At 35.3% G+C, this 23,930-nt stretch overlaps 1 protein-coding gene across 1 annotated transcript in view; it reads right to left on the bottom strand.

The window, feature by feature from the left end:
- Ate1 (arginyltransferase 1) overlaps window positions 1-23,930 on the bottom strand; it is a 49,526-nt gene that overhangs the window by 12,986 nt on the left and 12,610 nt on the right. Inside the window, exon 2 of the mRNA XM_089087020.1 lies at window positions 13,164-13,290. Within this exon, the coding sequence (XP_088943146.1) occupies window positions 13,164-13,290 (127 nt within the window). The remainder of the gene's footprint in view (window positions 1-13,163; window positions 13,291-23,930) is intronic.

Here is a 23,930-nt window from a genome sequence, read left to right as displayed (position 1 = left end):
GTTACTTTTTCACGTTGCAACAAGCCTTCGACTAACCGTAGTTCAATATATAAATAAATGATAAATAAATATTAAAAACGCTTTGTATTGCAGTGAAGTACATTTTCTTTTCTTTTCACTAAATATTAAGCACGTCAAATACTGTACGGTAAAAGCTCTTCGAAATTTTTAAGATACGATATGTATATATGTATATATGTATATATATATATATATATATATATATATATATATATATATATATATATATATATATATATATATATATATATATATATATATATATATATATATATATATATATATATATATAGCACCCTTCTTTTAATTGCCCCACTAAACGTAAAAACCGATCAAGAGGACATAGGAAAAAAAAATAAAAATAATTATTTAGATTTAAATGCATTTTTAATCGATTTAGGTTACATATTTGAGAATAATTGAATGACTAGTTTAATACAATCTTTAAATAATTTATCAAAGAATAATTTAATAAAAGTTTTCTGGATTTCAAAAAATAGTGCAACATGTAACTCAAAAAATAAATTAATTTATGATGCAGTTTGTATTTTAGCTAAATCAAAATTTATCTCAAAATATATTAAATCTGAAAAAATTGTAAATAAGGATAATAGATTATATTTGTCTATTAATTTTTGTTCTAAACAAATAGAAGATATTAATTTGCCAAAGAATCTTAAACCAGCGGAGAGTAAAGAATGCCCTTCCATGCAATTTGGTGTATAATGGTAGTCCAATTTTAACATATAAATTTTCAAAAACAATTGGTCAAATGATTTTTAACTATAATTCAATACTTAAAAAACTGGACGGGGGGAGTAATTGGAAACCGGTTTGTAATTGTGAGCAATTTCTACCGTAACTTGTTCAGTGCCTTGAAATACTCCTCCCTTTGCGATGAAAGTGGTATTAATAAAAACTGTATTAATAGTGCTATTCTTTGTGACTGAGGCTGCTGCTGAAAACTGGATTGATCAATGCAAAAAAGGTACTTTCATTTCTTTTGCTGTTTTGGCGCCATCTGTCATAGCCACACTCGTCACACTAAGAATTTATAAAAATATAGATGACATTCCCTTCGTTCGCAAGCGAACAAGAAGAGGACGCAGAGGTGGCAGAAAGAAATTTAAGATTGACGTGTTAGTCACCTACGGACGATTGGCCAGCCAAAAGCCTAAGCGTGAGAGTTGTTTAGTCTCAATCCCGCGCGTGAGCCTACCGCCCCGGCTGATCCCTGACAACAATGATCCTACCAATGATTTCGGGTCTGATTGTCCTCCAGTATTATCGCCGCAGGTTCTCTCTTGTAAACACCAACTTCCCAACTTCCTTCTGAGCAATGTCCGCTCACTAACGAATAAAGTAGATGAGTTAGATGTCATTCTACGTCAGAATAATATCCATATCGCTGCAATTACCGAATCATGGCAGCTCAATGAAACAAGTAGAAGGATGGCTGGTTACAAGGTTTTCTTGAACACTAGAACAGACAGGATTGGCGGAGGTGTTGCCCTGTATGTACGCGATGATATCCCCTGCAAATATTTAGATAACTTCAATGACCCTAACCATGAAGCGATCTGGGCATTATGCAAGCCAAAAAATTTACCACGAGATGTCTCTTGCATCATTATTGCAAGTATCTACTATCCTGAAAGTGCCAAGAACAGACGGCTGTTGGTATCCTACCTTCAGTCTACGTTAGACACATTACGTCAGCGGTATAGCCGCCCGGGCTTCATATTAGCTGGTGACTTCAACCAAACAAAGAAACAATGGCTTGCTAATACGCTGGGTATGTCACAAGTGGTCAAGATACCCACCCATGTGACCGGGAGTACCCTTGACCTTATTCTTACAAACCTTGCTCCATATTACAAAGACATGTCTTCGAACGGGCCATTGGGCAAATCGGACCATCACACTCTGCTGATGAAGGCAAAAAGTGAAATCAGGAAGCTTAAGAAAATAAAAGTACTCCGGAGACCTATCACGAAGTCTGCTATTAATACGTACGGAATGTGGATCGGTACTCACTGCTTCAGCTAAGTATACAACGAAAGCGATGTCAACAGGAAAGCAGAAATATTTCAGTCCCTACTCTATGAGAAATACTTAGAAGTTTTCCCGGAGAAGCAATTTGTCGTGAGCGAATCTGACAAGCCCTGGATCACTCCAAAAATAAAACAGCTGATTCGCAAAAAAACCACTGTAAGGCAGTCAAGTGGTGACGCAACGTCGTTACGATTATTAAGAAACAAAATCGTTAGCCTTTGTCGCGAGGCAAGAAAGTCCTTCGGAAAATCCCTTTTGGACACTGAAATAAAAAAGGATCCCCGTAAATGGCACCGTCTAGTGAGGCAGATTGCTGGAAAAACAGTATCATCCAGTATCCGTATTCTGAACGATGATGGGTCACTCGTGAGTGCAAATGACGTCAACAATTACTTTACTGACATTTGTACATCCTTTCCTGCCCCAACTAACACTGAAATAGAGAATCTACTGTCAATATGCCCTGACGAAGGTGAAATCGAAATAGTTGAGTATCAAGTTTTCAATGAGCTGAACAAGTTGTGTCCATCCAGTAGCTCTTTTCCTGAAGAGCTACCTATAAGGTTAATACGAGAGTTCTCTCTTTTCCTTGCCAAGCCACTTGGACACATCATCAGCGAATGTTTCGCCCAGTCAACTTTCCCGTCGTGCTGGAAACGCGCATTTGTGCGTGTTATACCGAAGACTAAAACACCCAAATCTTGCAACGAGTTACGACCGATATTAATCACATCTACCTTTGCAAAAGTCACCGAGTCATTCATCCTGCGTGAATTGCTCAAGCAAACGCGGGAAAACATAGACCGTTACCAGTATGGCGGCCTAAAAGGTTGCAATACCTTGATATACCTCGTGCGCCTAGTTGACATTATCTTTAAGTGGCTTGACAAGGGCAGTACCTTCATTGACCTAGCTCTCGCCGATTTCAGGAAGGCATTTGACCTGATTTGTCATCTTACGGCAGCAAAAAATATGCGAGCAATGGGCGCACAGAAGCGGTCTCTTGCATTAGTGATGAGCTTCCTTCAGGACAGAACGCAGTGTGTATTTCCATTGTTTGAAGGTGACTTGATCTCATACTGGTCTAAACTTACCTGTGGAGCCCCTCAGGGTACAAGACTTGCTGGTTTCATATTTATCTCCCTCATCAACTTCCTCCTTCAGAATTTCGAAGAGCGACTCAAATTCGTCGACGATTTATCATTTGTCCTCAAATACCTCGTGAGAGAAGGTGTAATCGAACGTCAGTTCAGCGAGACCCTTCTGGCATCCTTCTCTGAGGACTGTGAACGTTACAAGTTGACACTGAATGCAGATAAATCAACGATCCTCAGGTTTTGCCCCTTAAAACGTGATCTGGAATTCCCGCAAGTCCCTTTCCCTATTGTTCAATCTGCAAAAATCCTCGGAGTCACATTATCGATGGACTGCACATTCACCGAACACGTGGAGAAGGTTATTAAGGCTGGCAATGCATCACTTCAGACCCTAGTCCTGATGCGCAGGTTTGGCTGCGACACTCAAAGCCTAAAAAATGCCTATATTACGTATGTGAGACCTCTACTCGAATATGCCGTCGCTGTCTGGGGACCTTTTGTCCAGAGCATCCACTACCTTTGCTATGACCTTGAATCTTTGCAGAAACGAGCTGTTAACATAATCGTTGGTAACAGAAGTGACGACTACAACAAACTCTTGCAAGAACTGAACCTTGAATCTCTCAGCGACAGACGATTATCACTGATCATGTCCCTCGGCAAGTCACTGCTATCTTCGCCCCATCACAGACTGATCCTCCCACCTGATGCTCCTGTTAACCAAAGAACCAGATCCCAGTCGAAGCTACAACCCCCTGTCTGCAGGACCAGCCGCTACAAAAACACGTTTGTCCCCTTTTTCGTTGAAGCATACAACAAGACTTAGTGTTATTTGAATTCACGTGTTAGTGTTTTTATAGTGTTCTTTGTATTTTTTTTTTTCTTCTCATATTGTTGTAAAGACGACATAAATTAGCCATGGCTACGCTGTTCGATCTTAATAAACCTATGTCTATGTCTATGTCTATGTCCATTATAAAGCATCGTGATCTTCAAAAGATAATGAAAATGGGGGCTAAATTCCGTCTTTCTTACCACATGAGGCCAGCAGATATTCTTAGGGGATTAAAGAATGATTTAAATTTATTTATTGATAATTGGTGCAAGAAGGAGAAAATTACTAAAGATAGATTTCAGAATTGGATAAATTTGATTTTGACTAGTGTAAGAAATAACATGTATAGAATTAATCCTAAAGATTCTTTGAAAAAATCATTATTTTATAATGCCAATATGAAACGAGCAATTGCTAATTTACAGAATGAATTTATAATTGTACCAGTTGATAAAGCTAGCAATAATTTTGCCATAATTTGTCAGAAACTCTATTGTGATATTTTATCAAGAGAGTTACAAACAACAAATACATACGAAAAGGCCCATATGGAGGAGAATAGTTTAATTGAAAATATAGAAGAAAGAAGTTTGAAAAATTTCAATATCAAAATAAATGATAATGAAAAACAGTTTCCTTTCTTATATTGGACGATAAAATTTCACAAAAATCCACCAAAACCACGTTTTATTGCTGGGGCAGCAAGGTGTCCAACCAGAATTGCGGCTACTGATCTATCTTTAAGTTTATGAGAAATTAAAAATAAATTTAAAGCATATTGCTCTGGAATTAAAAAATTTTCTAACTTTAACCCATATTGGAGTGTTAATAACTCGTTAGAAGTGATAGATTCTTTGGTGAATGTTTCAGCTAAAAGAGTCGATTAATTTGATTTTAATACTTTGTATAAAAATTTGTCACTAAATTTAGTATTCGAAAAATTTAAAGCGGTGATAAAGAAATCTTTTCTTTTGTCTAATATCGGATTTTTGAAAATTGATACTTTTAATAAAAAAGCCCGATGGACGAATTTCTTTAGAAGCACTATTAATTCAAGATGTTATAGCTTGGATATGATATGCGATTTATTGGAATTTGTTCTATTTAATACATTTATAAGATTTAGTGGGAATTTATATAAACAAACTGTAGGTATTCCTATTGGTGGGAATGCAAGTCCATTCATAGCAGACCTGTTTTTAAGTCAATTAGAATATGAATATATGATAAATAAAAATAGCCCAAGCAGCGTAAAATATAACCTTTCAAATAATAAAAGATATCTGGACGATCTCTTGGTAATAAATTGTGCAGAGTTTATTGAGATTTCAAAAAATATTTATCCACAAGAGTTAATTCTTGAGCCTAGCTATGGGATGGGACACTCCGACCATTTCTTAGATTTAAACATTAATATTTCAAATAATAATAAATTAGTTTTTAAATTATATAATAAAACGGATGATTTTAATTTTGAAGTAATTAATTTTCCATATCTTGAAAGTAATATACATTCAAATATTACTTATTCGGCTTATTATTCCCAATTATTTAGGTATGCAAAAATATGCAGTAATTACGCAGATTTTAAAATTAGATGTAAAAAGCTGAGCGAAAAACTTATCTTAAGAGGTTTTTCTGCCAAAAAAATTAGTTGGCAATTCAAAAAATTTAGTTTCATGTATCATGAACTCTGAAGTAAATATACAAAAAATTATAAAGAAATACTGAATGATATTTTAATATAATATCTCGCAGGTTGAGTTTCTAGGGGTTTCAAACAAGCTTGAGGATCTTTAAATTGGTAATTGGTTCCAGATACCAATAAAAGATACATCTGGAAGTGTCTTCGTTTGTTCCGGAATGGTCTCTCAGTGACCTCTGGGATTTGATTGTGGAAGCATTGAAACACTTTTTGTATGTAATTTTTATTAGCTTGACTAGTTTGCAGGTATTTCACAGGTTTGACCTGACATAGGGTTACCATATAGATCTTATGGTAGAGGCGCCACCGTGCTGGGTAAAGAATGTAAAGCCTCGAAACTCGTTAAGGCCAGTGGTATTCTTCTGATGAGCCCTAAATGGAAGGTTTTACTTGGAAATATTTTGCTAGATTTAAGGTGCTTTTGCTGGTAATTTTACATCGACTTACATTTATTGATGACAACTTTGCATGGATTTGGACTTTTCTATTTGGTTGATGGTTTGGGTATACTGTTTGGTCCTAGGTAGTTGGATGGATGTGTAAGGTGAGAGCCTCGTTCAAGTGCACATTTGTCTCAATTGCTGGATTAGGACTACAGTTTTTTTTTTTTTTTTTTTTTTTTTTTTTTTTTTTTTTTGCCAAGTAATTACCTCTTAAACATAATATATATATCCAAAACAGAATAGTTTCATTAAAAAAAAAACACATTTTATGCAGTTTCATGCATAAAATGCATTTAAAATACATTTTATGCATCTGGACCGTGTCCCTTCAAAACCAAATCATAGTTACAGCTGAAGCAGCAACCTAGTAAAGAGCGACCTACGACCCAAATAACCGAAAGCTTAAATGGGGTTTTGACATAGGTGAGCAAAAATCGCGAATTAAAGTGTTTCAGAATTTATAACAGTTATTTATGCTAGTCCTGATAGCATAAGTATTTTGCCAAAAAAAAATCATTATGACCAAATAGGACATTGTATAGGAAGCACTGAAGCACTTTCTTCTGTTTTTTTTTCTCAGGGGTGACTGTACCGAAATACTGGTTCTTGTCAGGAGTGGGCTCTTTTGAAAGGACATCACCATATTTAGCGATTTTTTTTTAATAACAAAGATAATGTTACAACAAAAACAATTTTATACAAAACTGCATCTTTAAATACAAGACGAAATAATATAGTTTTGTTTTGAAAATACGCTTTTCTGAGATAAGATGTCTTATTTGAATGACTCTGTTACCTCACTAGCTAAAATATCGTCATAAATTGGTTTTCTGTGTATTCCCTGTATTATAAAATTACAAAAAAAAAACATAATAAACAGTTGACTTTTATTAATTGACAGGTGCAAAATAATGTTTAAAATTTAAATGATGGAGTGATAGCTCCAGTAATTTTAAAAATATGTTATATCAAATGTTGAAGTCCAAGAAACAAAAACAACGAACGTACACTTTCTTTTGAGAAGTCCAAAATTCTTTATAGCATCGTGTCAGAAAAAATACGATAATAACAAAAAATCTTTTTAATTATATTGACTACATATCCAAAAATTTGTTAATATGCTTCAGTTTTTTAAAATCTCTCCCTGCACTGGTATCCGGCATCATTGCTTTTCCTGAGGCCTAAAAAAATTCAATGATTTAAAGAACAAGATAATTGGAACTTGGAATGTTACGACGTTAAAAAATGACTATCGTATCGATATTTTGACTGACGAATTCAGATGATTCGAACTGGACTTATTAGGATCTTCAGAAACTAATATCCCAGGTGTACGAATAATGAAAATAGATGATATAGAATTTCTTAACTCAAGCAGGAAGGATGGGGTATATAGACAGGGAGTAGGGCTCATGATGAATAAGTAAGCTGGTAAGTCTTGTTTAGGCTGGGAAGGTATTGATAATAGAATACTAATTGCTCGTTTTATGACTAAAAAGTTTAGGGTATCAGTTATAGTAGTATATGCCCCTATAGAACCGACTGACGGAGATACTAGTGACTCAATGAATTTTACTTACAGCTACAAGAACGAATAGACATGGTCCCAGGTAGAAATATGGTATTTATATTTGGGGATTTGAAGGCTCAGGTCGGTAGAAATAGGGATAGATGGTATCCTAGCCTAGGTAAATTTGGAGTAGGAAGAGAAAACAGTAATGGCTAAAAACTTTTGCAATTTTGTACGCATAACAGTCTAGTTATAACAAATACCGTGGTTCGTCATAAAATGACCCAAAAGTTAACATGACATTCACGTGATGGTAAGACAGCAAACCATATCAATTATATTATAGTAAACTGAAGACTGGCAGGATCAATACAAGATACTAGGGTATATAGGAGTGCTGTTATTGATGTTAAAAGTAAAGATCTCCATCTAGTAGTGTATAGGGTTAATTTAAAGCTGAAATTTTGGAAGGGTAACTACTACCACCCGGGAAGTTATGATTTTGGTAGACTCCAAAGGATGAGAATTTGAGAGAAACTTTCCAGGAACAGTTAAATACATAACTTGAGAGTTTAAAATTTGACAATCTGGAAGGTGGTTGGAATAATTTAAAAAAAACAATTTGTGAAGTTGCTGATGGTGTCTTAGGGAAGAAAGTTAGGACTACAGCTAGGAATATTAGAGAAAAGGCTTTATGTTTAATAGAGAGGAGAAGGAGCTTGTATAAGAATTATCTGAGTGATAGATCATATGAAAAAACAAAAGGAATGTAAAGAAAGTGTGAAGTGGAGGTCATGGATAAAATTGCCGAGGATCTGAAAGATGCAGCTAGACAACATAATAGTAAAATATTGTACCGACAATTTAATAAATTCAGAGGGAGTAGTCAATCCGGACTTGTCCCAAAGATGGGAACAGGGCCACAATTAGTGATAAGGAAAGAGTTAAAGAGAGATGGGCAGAACATTTTGAGAATGTGCTAAATCCTTATATAGTTACTGGAAAATATTAAAAAAGTTTGTGACACTTTGGATACGAAGGAAGATTTGTTTTGCGAGGAAGAATTAGCGACAGTACTAAAAGGATTAAAAAATAGTAAGCCTTTAGGTGCTGATAGTGTGGTAAATGAGTTTCTTAAATATGATGGCTCTAAGGTTAGAAATAAGCTACTGAAGATAATGAATATGATTTTTGAAAAAGGGAAGTACTTAACGATGTTAGGAAACCCTAAATTCAACCACTGAATAAGAAAGGTGATTTGAGTGAGTATGGTAATTATTGAGGCATTAGACTGGTCCCAGTAGTTAGAAAATTACTGAGCAATATTATACACTTTAGACTGAGAGATGCTGTAGACAAAGTTTTAAGAGAAGAACAGGGGGATTTTAGAAAAGGTAGAGGATGTGTCGACTAGATTTTCACTCTTAGGTTAATAATTGAGAAGTGCCTGAGTTGTTAAACGGCTTTGGTCCTCAGTTTTGAAGATTATGAGCAAGCCTTCGATTCTGTTGATAGAAGAGCTTTAGCAAAGGTCTTATCCTTCTATGGTATACCTGACAAATACATTAAAGTCATTATTGCTATGTACGAGAATAACACTGCTGCAGTTAAGGTAGAAATGAGGTTAGCAGCTGGTTTTGTATTAAAACGGGAGTTATGCAGAGTTGTGTTCTATCCCCCTTAAAGCTAGTTTGGAAACCCTTGAGCGAAGGAGGGTTTCGTTGTGCCTCCGTTTTGCAAAAAAAAAAAATAAAAAAAAATGTAATAACAAACCCTCGGACGGCAAGTATTTTCCCAAGCATCACTTCCCATTCAGATTACGGCCGCCGCGAGCTGTTTCTGAGCCCATCCCTATTCTATCCCCCATTCGTTGCGTTACTTCCAGATACGAAAGAATTTTTGTCCCCTTCATTACAGAAAAAATGAATAAAATATCCCACTAGTTTCTCTTTTTTTCTATCTCTTTTTTTTATTAGCTGTTGGTGCTGCCCGGGTTCTAGCACTCATTTGCTTGTCCCCCCTCTCTTTTTTTTAGTTCCCCCTGTAATTTTTATATATTTTATATTTCGTTCTCTTTTTCAGGGGGGTTACTTATTTATTTTTGTCCCCCCCCTTCTTTCTTGACCAGTTTTTATCTTTTTAACTCTTTTATTGACTTAGTGCAGTTGAATTATTGACACTTTTTTAGTGTCCCTTTTAATTCATATGTATTTATGCCTCGTTCTTTTATTGTGTTTATTCGCTTATTCCCCCCTCTTTTTTATGCCCCTTTAATTCTTTTTCTGATTTGTATTTGTGTAAGTTTAGTTTGACCAGTTTTTACCTTTTTAATTGACTTTTTACAGTTTTAATTATTGACTTTTAAATGATTGTTCATTATGATTTTTTATTTCGTTGTTGTTTTTTGCATTTTTGCCAGTTTTAGTGCAACCATTTATATTGTCGACTCCGAAGTCCGAATTCGGCCCTTTGTGGGCTTGTGATAGTGATCTTTTTGAAATAAATATCCTATCTTATATGGATCATTTCGATAGACTTTGTCTTAAGGAGCACGGGAAAGGCAATGGGGAACCACGGAAATGCGGAGGAAAAACTCTCCTGGACTTATATTATGCTGGTGATTCAAGTATCCTAGATGAAAGTGTGAGAAAAATGAACGAACTTTTAGAAGTTTTGCGAGTTCAGGGTGCTAGAATAGGTTTGAAGTCACTAAGGCTAGGAATAAGTGAAGATGAGAAGGTGACGTTGGGTAAGGTAAAGAATGATAAAGGTGGGCAGTTTTACTTACCTTGGTAGTATTATTAGCAAAGACAGTGGGAGCAGTGAAGATATTAAAAGTAGAATAGTCAAGGCTCAGGGTGTTTTTTCACGGTTAGAAAAAGCTTGGAAGAATAGGAAGATAAGTCTGCAAACCCAAGATTAGAATATTAGAAGATACAGTGATGACAGTGGTCAAATATGGCTCTGAACCATGGTCGTTCCGAAAAGCGGATGAAGGTTTGTTAGATGTTTTCCAGAGACATTGCCTGGGGGTTGCTTTGGGTACCCAACTGACTGACCGTATAACGAGCAGAAAGTTGCACGAAAAATGTGGTTCAATCCCACTTTCTAGGGCTATAATGAAAGAAAGTTTGAGATGGCTAGGGAACCTTCCGCGGATGAAAGACAACAGATTGCCGAAGATAGTCCTTTTCGGCCAACCGTCTAGAGCTAAACCGAAAGCAGGTCGTCCTCGTCTGGGGTGGGAGGACGTCATAAAGAAAGATTTAAAGGAAATAGAAACTTCCTAGGAGGGTGTACAAAGGGAGGCTTTGAATAGATTGGGATGGAGGAGCGTGCGTAGCTGTGTTGGCCTCAGGCGAGTTGGTGCTGCGGTGAGTTGTTGTTAGCAGTAGTAGTATATATATTTCATACAAGACAATATTTCATACATATTTGAACTTTTTTTCTGCGTAACTACTCAAGGATACCAAGGTTAATATACCCCTTGAACTCTTTATGTGACGAAATTACAGATTTTTTCAAGGAAAAATCAAAAAAGGTGCAAAGCAAAAAAAATATATTTAATGTCTCTTCACCTAATTTAGACAAAGATACTTTTGTACGGCATTTTGTGTCAATTTTTGAAACCTAAGAACTAACAAGAACTAATTTTTAAAACAAGAATTTTCTGGTGGAAATAAATAGCGAAGCTGATGCTTAAAATAAACAGAAATCATTACTTCGCAGTTTGTATGAAGCATATCTGCAGCACTGATTCAAATGGACTGACTTTTGATATTTCCCTATATTTGTAGAATTTTGTAAAACTAACGCTTTACTGAAAACTGAGATTACTTGGCTTTTTTAGACCTTGAGGCTACTTAAGGACTTTTCTACTTAGAGGCTACTTAATACTGTTTTATCACGTCTGTTATTATGTTTTTACATAGTAAAAGTTACATAGTAAAAATAGCCAAATTAAAGTTTACAAAATCACGCCAAACTATCCCTTGAATATTTATATGGTTCTATAGACAAGCACTAAATATATTTCTCAGGTATTTTCTGAAGTGGTTGAAATATTGGTCAACAGCTCTGTAGGAATCTCTTTCGCAGTGTTTGCCTGGGAATTAAGGAAATGCCCGTTCACTAAACAGTCTGTTTTATCTTGGAATTCAATTTTGATGGTAAGATAACGCGAAAGCCCCTCCACACTAATCCAAATAAAATGAAGAAGTACATTTCCCTGATAAGCTAAGTTTGCTTTAGCACAGCTCGTCTGGCTGTCTGGCAGTTCTTTAGGGCCTTTGTGTGACTCCTGGCACAATGCTATGAAGATACTCATTTACTATGATCCTTTTTAGGGATCATGTCTGTCACGTAGGTGCTGTTTAAGTTGCTTTATCTTCTCTTTTGGTTTTCTTGATACGGCCCTGGCACAATGCTATGAAGATACTCATTTACTATGATCCTTTTTAGGGATCATGTCTGTCACGTAGGTGCTGTTTAAGTTGCTTTATCTTCTCTTTTGGTTTTCTTGATACGGCCCTGGCACAATGCTATGAAGATACTCATTTACTATGATCCTTTTTAGGGATCATGTCTGTCACGTAGGTGCTGTTTAAGTTGCTTTATCTTCTCTTTTGGTTTTCTTGATACGGCCCTGGCACAATGCTATGAAGATACTCATTTACTATGATCCTTTTTAGGGATCATGTCTGTCACGTAGGTGCTGTTTAAGTTGCTTTATCTTCTCTTTTGGTTTTCTTGATACTGTTGTCAATGATTCTGGATCGAAATCAGCTCTGTCTCTTGATGCAGGATGAACTTTTTTCTTTAACCAGTTCAGTCCAAACCCAAACAATAGCAACAAGTCACAGAAATTGCTCTGTGTATGGGAAGCAAAATATGCATGTATTGCTCATTAAGCCCTCTTGTAATTTTTTTTTGCGGCTGTGTATTACACATCGTGAATCTGGAAAGCTTACAGTTAAACAGATTCCAAAGTAACGTTTGGATTTCAGATGCAAGGTAAGGTGAAGAATATCTGGTCCTGCTGCAAGAAGGTGTATACTGCAGCCTATTTTCCCTCTCACCTCTTAAGAGCATATCGCTTTTGATTCTCAATGTAATATTCAGTGGGAAAAAAGTCATCAAGAATTCTCAAACTAATTCATTTTAAAGCAATTGAGCCTAGACTGGTAATGTGAATTTCCAAGAAAATAAGAAGAAAATATTGCAGTAGGCCCCTGATCTCATACGACAGCCATAGCCACATCAATCTTGGTATTTATTAATATTTATCTACTGCTAGATTGAGCATGGACAATCAAAACGATGCTTTTAATTTTTAAACCAGTTTTGATGATAGCAGATAGACGATTTATTCAAGCTATTGAAAAAAAATTAACCAAGAAAAAATAAAACCTTTGTTCACAAACTATTATTCACTGATTTTGCATACCATTAAATATAAGGATGGATGATTATAAAAGAATGTCAGATCATTCTTTACCTGATGGTGTATTGAGGGCAGCAAGTGACATCCATAACTGGTTTGTAACAATATTGACCACTTCTTCTCCATCCTCTGTCAATCAGATCTTGATAATCGTGTACAGTAAGTGCGTGAGCCCAGAAACCTGAAATATCAATACACAAAGTGAAAAGTTTGTCGATTTCTGCAAAAATTGATCATCGATTATACTTAAAAGAATATCCTAACTGGCAGTTGTTTTTGAAGTAGGTCCAGCAATCATTGTTTAGGAGCAGGTTTTCTGTCGCTTGAGCCCTTGAGCATATGTTCCTGCAGAATAAATTGCAAGTACAAGGGTAGTTTCCTTGAGAAAAAAAGAGACGTCATTGCGAGGTCACTATGAAGCAATAAACCAATGCGAGGAGAGTAACTAACGAGCCATAAAAAGTTATTGCAAAAAAGAGCATAGAGAGTCAGAATGAGCAGGAAAAGGCAATATCAAAATTATTTTTAATACTTTTGTGTTCGATATACGTTAGTTATCTTTATTGTGTACACTTAAGCGAAGTTTAACATTGCCATTTATCTTATCATTATTTCTTTTTATTATTATTACTTATCCAATCTATCAGAATCGACAGACAACATTGCTTTTTTTGTGTAGTCACCCGATCAAAATTTTGAGATAGCCAGTTATTAGAAGACTTATCTCAGCTCCTTTAAATCAGGGACATACGCAGGGGGGGGCCGCCGGGCCCGGCCCCCCCCCGAAATCTCCCGATTTTTTTCATTTTCCCATAATTTTCTGATTTTTATCAAAGAATAAAGGGTTTGAAGGATTTGCCCCCCCCCCGAAACAAATTCCTGCGTACGTGCCTGCTTTAAATCCAAATTGAGGTGTAATCAAGATAAAAATGTTTTGTTTTTTTGTTTACAAGCAACATTTGGTTGTCTGGGAACTAACTTCATCACTGCTCCATGTACACATGGTGGCCAATGCTATATTTTTACTGAACACGTTCTTTATTAAGTGCCCCCTACTGGGGGCACTTCATTAGCAGTTTTCGTCGTTCAGTTTCATATGGCACATTACTTAGTTGCAGCGAAAAAATAACAATTAATACTGCCGTTTCTAAGCCATAAGAATAACCCCCATTTTCATTCTAATATGGTAAAATACATTTCTATCTTTTTTAACATAACATCATCAGTCAACTCCTTGTACCAGTTCCTTCTCGCTATGTTGCAAATACTGGATCATTAAATTCACTTTATTGATATTTTGTTTCATTTGTGCAATAAAGACAAAAAAAATGACCACAACAATGACTGTAATGAACAGTTTAGTGTTCATTACAGTGTAATGAACACTAAAGAAGTAAAACACATTATACAAACAAAACAAGATTATTGTACAGATGTAATGCAAGACAATAACCACAATCTAGTAATTCGTACCTGTACACTGGGGGATAATGATGATTCCATTCTATTAGATTGGTTTAAATGATCCTTCTAGAAAGTCTGAAAATTGTGGCATATACACATGCAACAACTACCAGAAAACACAAACAAAGACTAACCCAAATAAATATTAGAAATTACCTCTCTGAGTTGAATTTTTTTTTTACAAAACTGCAAACTTACTGTTGCTCTAAATAATCATATTAGACATAAAAATTGAACAATTGACCAGCAATGCAAATTTGAGGAGGCCTTTGACTCACCTAGATAAATTCTTACATATGTGTCTGATATATCACAAATAAAATACATAGGCCTACTTAATAACAACAACATTGACAAAACTTGTTGCAACAAATTATTTTTGAGCTACAAATACTATCAGAAAAGAGGAAAAATACGATTTATCTTCCTATGATCCATAATTTGAGATAAAAGAGCTTCCGAATTCTGATGACTTTCTATTCATCAATATTCAATTTTTTCACCAAATGTAATTCAGCATAATCAAGTACAATAAAGAATTTCAAACTACACATGACTCATTTCTCATGCACACAGATAGTTCAGCATCCTAGGAAGCTGGGTCTCTCCTGAAATATTCAGAGGTTAATTTCTTATATCAACATAATTTTGGCTTATTAACACTTAAAATAAAAGTATTTAAATAAATTTAAAGTTTTTTAGTAAAGAGTAAACGATGCTCTGGTTTCTAGAAGGTTTGGGGCATTAGCCCAATTCTTGTTTGTGGTACTTTCTGTTAGTTTAAATTTTGAATCAATTGAAAAAACAGAGTTTTTCTAATGAAAGTAAAGAGCAAAGTTGAAACTAAAACAAACAAAAATTACTGTTTTATGGTTTATTTTTGAAAATCCTTAAGTGTCCTGCAGATAATAAAAAAGTAGACTATTTCACAGAGCTCTCAATAGTCTTTATTGGTCAATGATCATGAATGCAATAACTTTTATGACACGATTTTAACTCTCCAAAAACAAGCCAAGAAAGATTAGTTTTAAGTAAGCACTTGTTTTCCAGAATTCTACAAATATAGGGAAATATTACGATCCAATTTTTGGAAACAAAATTTCAAAAATATACTGCACTGATGGCAAACAGTACCATAATTCTTATTTGTTTTAAGTTTCTACTTTGCTCTTTACTATCATCACAAAAACTTCGTTTTTCGGAATTACTTTTTGTATGTTTTAAAGGTTTAAAAAAAATTGACAATAAACCTTACAAAAAGATTTTCTTCAAACCAAGGTAAATAAACTAATGAAGTTAACATATATGTTTGGTAAAATAGGGCATTAATATAGGTTTGCCTTGGTATCTCTTAAACTTTGCTTTTAAAAAGCTGACATCTGTCACAAAAATAGTCCATGAGGCATTTATCCTTGGCATCACTGAGGAACAGCAAATAGAAAACACAATTATCAGTCAAATTATCAAAAGAATTTAAGCTGTGTTGTGTTTTCATTACTTTTACTTCATTGGCTTTAAAATCTAAGAGAACTGATCATTGCAAATGAATTGGTGCCTGAAAGAAAATTCCTATTTCAAAGCATTTGTTCTTTCTCTGATTCAAACTTCTATTGTTATTGCCAAAGGGCAGATCCATTACCACTACCCTGAAGGGTCCTGTCACTAAGAGTCTCTAATAAAAAAGCCAAACTCACCAATCCAATGAATTTTGGGAAGATTCGAGTCACTCAAGAGGGCAAGATCAAAATTTGCAAAATCAGACGTCACCGTAGATAGCATAGCAGCCAAAGAAGATTCAGAGTCTAAAACACTGGGAGTACTGGGACTTCTATATAAACACCCAAAACTATTGATGAACTTAGGTTATTCATTTTTATCCAAACAGCCCAATCCACTCAATAGTCAAGAGTTAAGATGAGTGACACAAACCTTTAATATTTCTTTTAAATATAAGCACAGTTATCTACAGCACAGTAGGAAATTCGGGTTCAAAAGAGTTGGCAAGTAGTGATTTCAATTACATCTGGTGATAAAACTGTCAAGGTATTTTTTGTGCAACCTCTGTAATTGCAGCAACATTACTTTTCCCTTAATAAGATAAATGTAAAGTTCAGGAAGTTTCCTTGGAAGGATATCGACTATGGAACTAAAGAACTTAATTTTTTACAAAGTAGCCAAACAAGGGGTAGTAGGTCAAGAGTAAGCAGGAACTGACAATATGTCTATGTTTTCAGCTATAGCACTATGAAACACCAGGAGGTAAACTCTACGCAAACAAGTTAATGCAGAGGAAACAATTGAGATAGAAGCAAAAGAAAGTCAGTATTAGAAGAAGAAACACTATTACCAGCACTAATAGGCAACTGAGAGGCATGAAAAAGTGGTGCCAGTCTGTATTCACTAGTAGTGTGCCACAATCACTTATAGAAACTATATGTGAATCTCTAGTAACAAGATCAGATTTACTGGTTCCAGTCTGTCTTTGGATCCCACCAACTAGTTTCCTGTATTTCTGGCAACCATCCGTCGAAAAATATGGGTGAAACTGGATGTTGGAATGTAGCTCAAATGACTTCTGGAGACTTTCTTTCTATTTCAAAGCTTGAAACAGTGGAATTTACGAGTAATGGTCTGTTAGGAGCAGAAGAACTTATACTAGTGGGGAGTTGTTTTACCTTAGTTAGTAGTGCAACATCAATACTGTAATTAGGTTTGGGATGGTTCATGATGAAAATAATAACAACTGCTAGAAGTTTCATAATAAAAGTGTGTTTCTAGAGGCTTTAGAATAGCATTCTAAGTTAAAACAAAGCCAATCAGATGCAATCTAACTTTAATGAGACAGCTTGGTGAATTCTTCATTTTCATGATTCAGCAGTTTTTTTTTCAAAAAACTCAACTTCAAGTCCACTTCATGCTCTTACTGAATATGATTTCCACTACTCCAACAACTATACCCCAGCCCCTCTCCCTCTCATTGGGGAACATATATCCTGATGCCATCTTTTATCAGAATTTTTTTTTCATCTTTAACTTACATCCCAAAAAAGATTCAGAGTCCGAAAAATTGGTATTCTGAGGTTAAAAATCTGTGTACCAGGAGACCTGACCAGCTTAATTTGAGCCTACCTGAACCACCTGAAGTTACTACCAATAACTTCAATAGATTCTTTCCTTCCATTGTCTAAAGTCTTCAGGTATAATCTTATCAATTACTAGGTGTTACCATTACCCCTTTATTTTCCTGTGTGTATTTTCCAATTGGAGATTGAAAGGATAATTAGAAAGTTAAAAAAAAAAAAAGCAAGTGTCTACCCATTTCCCCTTAGTAGTGTTTTAGAACTATCCTTTCTAATCTCTTGTCTCTCTCTCTCTCAGAAGGGTTACCAAGCCCAGACAATATCCACAAATATGGAAACAGGGTTTCATAGCCTCAGTTTTCCATCTCCCTCACTCCAATATTCTCAAAACTATATGAAAGTTTTGCTGCTGACTAGATGAAGGAAAAAACCTTCCTCTTACAGAGCAGAGACAACAAAGAAACTTCGAATCCACTTCTACTTCCCATTATTTTGTTTACCTTATCAACTCCATTGGCAAAATTCTCGAAAAGCCTAATACCTGGCTCAATTTAATTTCCATTGATCTCTAAAAAGCATTGACTTTATTAATCAAAGTGAATTAGTTCAGAAACTGATCATTGAATTCAATATTGGCTTTTTCCAGGTGAAATTGGTTGCCTCTTTCTTATCAAATAGATCACAAGTAGTTAAACAAAAGAATCATTATTCAAGTCCCCTCCCTATTCACAATGGAGTACCCTAAGGTGCTCTCCAAAGTTCTATTATTTTTTAAAGGACCTCCAGAAAGGGTTTGGTATATTGTAAGAGTGGCAACTATTATATTGAAAAGAACCATGGCTAAATTCTAGGTTAAGGGCTTCTATACTAATAATAATAATAATTTATTTGTGCCCGCTCATACAAAAAAAAAGGAAAGCAGAGGAAGGAAAAGGATAAAATAAAAACAAAAACACTTCAACACCAAAGAATAAACTCAAACAACAACTTCTTCATTCGCACTTGCAGATAAGGTGTAGGGGCAAAAATTCGCACAAAGTTTCCATTGCCCTTTTTTCGGCGTTTCTTTCGGAGGATGGCATAATGTCAGTCGGGTCAACCATATTTTGAGAATGCAGGATGAATGTGTTTCTTTCACGGAGCGGATATCTAGGTAAAAACTTTAGATACTTGCAATAGATTGACCGGGGTTTTAGTCTATCAGTTTGGGTAAACCAATCCCACAATGGCGATACATAGAGCAGGTGAGGGAGAGCAACTACTGCATAAAGCTTTGCAAGAATCTTCCTGTTCAGGCTAAACTTCAAAGAGACAAGTTTGCCATAACTTGATCGAATACTTTTGGATATTTTATGTATTATCAATAAACGTGAACTTCTTATATCTTGACCGTACGTTATTCCCAGATACTTCATAGAGTTTGCCGGAAAAATTTTCGTTCGTCCCACCTTTACATATGTATTTTCACTGCATAGTTGCTTTCTTGCCGAAGAAGTAAATTCCGGAAACTCAGTCATAAGTGCGTTAACTCGTAAACCAATACTTTCCTATCCAGTAATCAGGCTGTCAATATTCTCTTGCAGAAACAAGATTGCAACTTAGCATTAGCAGGTCATCCGTGTACGAAAGCAGGCTAAGGTCGCAGAGATTGATGCTAAACCCTCCAGCAATATTTTTTGTTATTCCAGATGTCAGGGTGTTAAACAGGATAGGGCTTAAAACAGATCCTTGTCGAAGACATCGGAAGAGTCTGATCGATCTACTCAGAAGACCCCGGCCAGTTTAACTTTCACAAAACTCCTCGAATACCAATACGACAGAAGTGCTACAACATGTGCACTAACCCCATATTCAAGTAATTTTAGAAGTACCTGGGACTGCACAACCGAGTCGAAGGCAGCCGAAATATCTACACTGCACATGAAGAGGGAAGACCCCAGTCTATGGGCTTTATCGATGGCTTTCTTTAACTATTGATCTTGGATGGTAGTTGAGTTAGGTAAATGAGTCACCCAGAAGTGGATAAAAAGCCTTGATGGTACCATGTGAAGGTATTTTAAAGAATGGTACCTATATCAACCAGGGGCGTCATTAGCCCTTTACCTTTTGGGAGGGGGCCTCCAAATGTGCAGACGAATTCGGGTAGGCGCCGACGACAACCGATTTTTTGTTGTTTTGTTTTTATGTGTTAAAATAATGCTTATTAGTAACGAAAAATTGTTATATATAGTACAGAAAACCTCAGGTATAAAAGTAAAATCAAGACAAAGAAAATGAAGCTAAACTTTAAGGCTGAACAACTTATTAACTTTCTAATTTTTGACAAGTTGAGGTCAATCTTTTTCAGTTGGTCTTTTCTGACATCATGAGTAAGAGATGGTCAAGACGATTGTTTCCCACAGTTGACTTCAATCCAGGGGTGGATCCAGGATTTTTTTAGGCGGGGGGGGGGCGCAAAATAGGTTGATCCGATAAACTTGCATTGGAAGCAAGTTTAATTAACGCAAACTTACGTTAATTAGGTAAATTAACTACTTGAGACGACGTTAGGGGGGAGCACCCCCCCCACTGGATCCGCCACTGCTTCAATCTGTGTTTGACGATTTTCCTCTTGCTAAATATTCGTTCACCTTTAGCCAATGTCACTGGAATCGTTTTTGCAAAAGTAAATGCTGGTAAATATCAACATCGTATACATGGGGATGACATACCAACTTTAGAATCAGCAACATTTCCTTTGCTATTAGAAGAACAAGATGATAAACTTAGCACCTGTAAGTTCAGCATTATCTCATTTTAAATTAGAAGAATATTCGTTGCATTATTACAGAATTCAGGAACAGTTAGTGAACTTTTTAAGTCAATGGTCTGGTAACTTGATTTGACCTAAAATTTTGAAGAAAATTGTACCACCTTTATTCAACATAGTATTACAAAATTCATGAACAGTTAGTGAACTTTTTAAGTCAATGGACCAGTAGCTTGCTTTGATCCTGAAGTGATTATTCAGTTTAGTATAAATATAGTTTGTTTTAGTTTGTATATGTTAGCAACTCTACTGATGGTGATGACCGACTGTGTCATTGAAATATTTAGAGCCTTTGTTTTATATTTTTTGTTTCACTGTCTAATAAAAAGACCTGTCTCTATTTGGAACTCTTATTTATTTCGTTAAAATTGAATGCTCTATAAACTACACACAATCCTTGTCTGTTTATTTTGGCTACTACCTGACAGATAGCTGGTGACATTCAGCTGTTATTTTTTCTTCTTTTTTTTATCCAATTAGTTACAATTTAGTTACATTCTCTTGATTTTTCAAAGTTCATTTTGAATTTCTTTCGTTGAAATGCAAGAGATGGAATATTTCAGTAGTGTTTTGTCATGGTTTACCATATCACAGTTACATTCTCTTAATTTTTCAAAGTATCAACCAGGGGCGTCACTAGCCCTTTACCTTTTGGGAGGGGGCCTCCAAATGTGCAGACGAATTCGGGTAGGCGCAGACAACAACCAATTTTTTGTTGTTTTGTTTTTATGTGTTAAAATAATGCTTATTAGTAACGGAAAATTGTTATATATAGTACAGAAAACCTCAGGTATAAAAGTAAAATCAAGACAAAGAAAATGAAGCTAAACTTTAAGGCTGAACAACTTTTTAACTTTCTAATTTTTGACAAGTTGAGGTCAATCTTTTTCAGTTGGTCTTTTCTGACATCATGAGTAAGAGATGGTCAAGACGATTGTTTCCCACAGTTGACTTCAATCCAGGGGTGGATCCAGGATTTTTTTTAGGCGGGGGGGGGGGGCAAAATAGGTTTATCCGATAAACTTGCATTGGAAGCAAGTTTAATTAACGCAAACTTACGTTAATTAGGTAAATTAACTACTTTAGACTACGTTAGGGGGGAGCACCCCCCCCCCACTGGATCCGCCACTGCTTCAATCGGGGTTTGACGATTTTCCTCTTGCTAAATATTCGTTCACCTTTAGCCAATGTCACTGGAATCGTTTTTGCAAAAGTAAATGCTGGTAAATATCAACATCGTATACATGGGGATGACATACCAACTTTAGAATCAGCAACATTTCCTTTGCTATTAGAAGAACAAGATGATAAATTTAGCACCTGTAAGTTCAGCATTATCTCATTTTAAATTAGAAGAATATTCGTTGCATTATTACAGAATTCAGGAACAGTTAGTGAACTTTTTAAGTCAATGGTCTGGTAACTTGATTTGACCTAAAATTTTGAAGAAAATTGTACCACCTTTATTCAACATAGTATTACAAAATTCATGAACAGTTAGTGAACTTTTTAAGTCAATGGACCAGTAGCTTGCTTTGACCCTGAAGTGATTATTCAGTTTAGTATAAATATAGTTTGTTTTAGTTTGTATATGTTAGCAACTCTACTGATGGTGATGACCGACTGTGTCATTGAAATATTTAGAGCCTTTGTTTTATATTTTTTGTTTCACTGTCTAATAAAAAGACCTGTCTCTATTTGGAACTCTTATTTATTTCGTTAAAATTGAATGCTCTATAAACTACAAACAATCCTTGTCTGTTTATTTTGGCTACTACCTGACAGATAGCTGGTGACATTCAGCTGTTATTTTTTCTTCTTTTTTTTTATCCAATTAGTTACAATTTAGTTACATTCTCTTGATTTTTCGAAGTTCATTTTGAATTTCTTTCGTTGAAATGCAAGAGTTGGAATATTTCAGTAGTGTTTTGTCATGGTTTACCATATCACAGTTACATTCTCTTAATTTTTCAAAGTATCAACCAGGGGCGTCATTAGCCCTTTACCTTTTGGGAGGGGGCCTCCAAATGTGCAGACGAATTCGGGTAGGCGCCGACGACAACCGATTTTTTTTTCTTTTTTTATGTGTTAAAATAATGCTTATTAGTAACGAAAAATTGTTATATATAGTACAGAAAACCTCAGGTATAAAAGTAAAATCAAGACAAAGAAAATGAAGCTAAACTTTAAGGCTGAACAACTTTTTAACTTTCTAATTTTTTGACAAGTTGAGGTCAATCTTTTTCAGTTGGTCTTTTCTGACATCATGAGTAAGAGATGGTCAAGACGATTGTTTCCCACAGTTGACTTCAATCCAGGGGTGGATCCAGGATTTTTTTAGGCGGGGGGGGGGGCAAAATAGGTTTATCCGATAAACTTGCATTGGAAGCAAGTTTAATTAACTTAAACTTACGTTAATTTGGTAAATTAACTACTTTAGACAACGTTAGGGGGGAGCACCCCCCCCCCACTGGATCCGCCACTGCTTCAATCTGTTTTTGACGATTTTCCTCTTGCTAAATATTCGTTCACCTTTAGCCAATGTCACTGGAATCGTTTTTGCAAAAGTAAATGCTGGTAAATATCAACATCGTATACATGGGGATGACATACCAACTTTAGAATTAGCAACATTTCATTTGCTATTAGAAGAACAAGATGATAAATTTAGCACCTGTAAGTTCAGCATTATCTCATTTTAAATTAGAAGAATATTCGTTGCATTATTACAGAATTCAGGAACAGTTAGTGAACTTTTTAAGTCAATGGTCTGGTAACTTGATTTGACCTAAAATTTTGAAGAGAATTGTACCACCTTTATTCAACATAGTATTACAAAATTCATGAACAGTTAGTGAACTTTTTAAGTCAATGGACCAGTAGCTTGCTTTGACCCTGAAGTGATTATTCAGTTTAGTATAAATATAGTTTGTTTTAGTTTGTATATGTTAGCAACTCTACTGATGGTGATGACCGACTGTGTCATTGAAATATTTAGAGCCTTTGTTTTATATTTTTTGTTTCACTGTCTAATAAAAAGACCTGTCTCTATTTGGAACTCTTATTTATTTCGTTAAAATTGAATGCTCTATAAACTACACACAATCCTTGTCTGTTTATTTTGGCTACTACCTGACAGATAGCTGGTGACATTCAGCTGTTATTTTTTCTTTTTTTTTATTCAATTACCCTTTTCGACATTGTGTCTCGAAAGAAGATTGGCTAGCTCAACGTGATTTTCGTCGTCATGATTCTTCCCACGAAATGCCAGCCCTTGTTTACCTAGAGTGGTGGTAACATCTAGCAACATTTGGACAATGTGACACCCTTTTTCCCTTTCTTTTTCTGACTTTATATGTTTCATTATTTTCTCCTTGTTAAGTAAGCTTGGCAATGATTTATCATTCTCTGTAAAACAAATAAGATCCCCTGCAGAGACTTTGCAGCCATTTAATTGGAAGTGAGTGA

This window comes from Artemia sp. Qi Xiang Cuo, chromosome 1 (assembly GCF_049724085.1).
Source record: "Artemia sp. Qi Xiang Cuo chromosome 1, ASM4972408v1, whole genome shotgun sequence".
Classification (NCBI taxonomy): Eukaryota; Metazoa; Arthropoda; class Branchiopoda; order Anostraca; family Artemiidae; genus Artemia; species Artemia sp. Qi Xiang Cuo.
The sequence above is the reverse complement of the archived record's forward strand: the minus strand, read 5'-3'. Positions and strand labels throughout refer to the sequence as shown.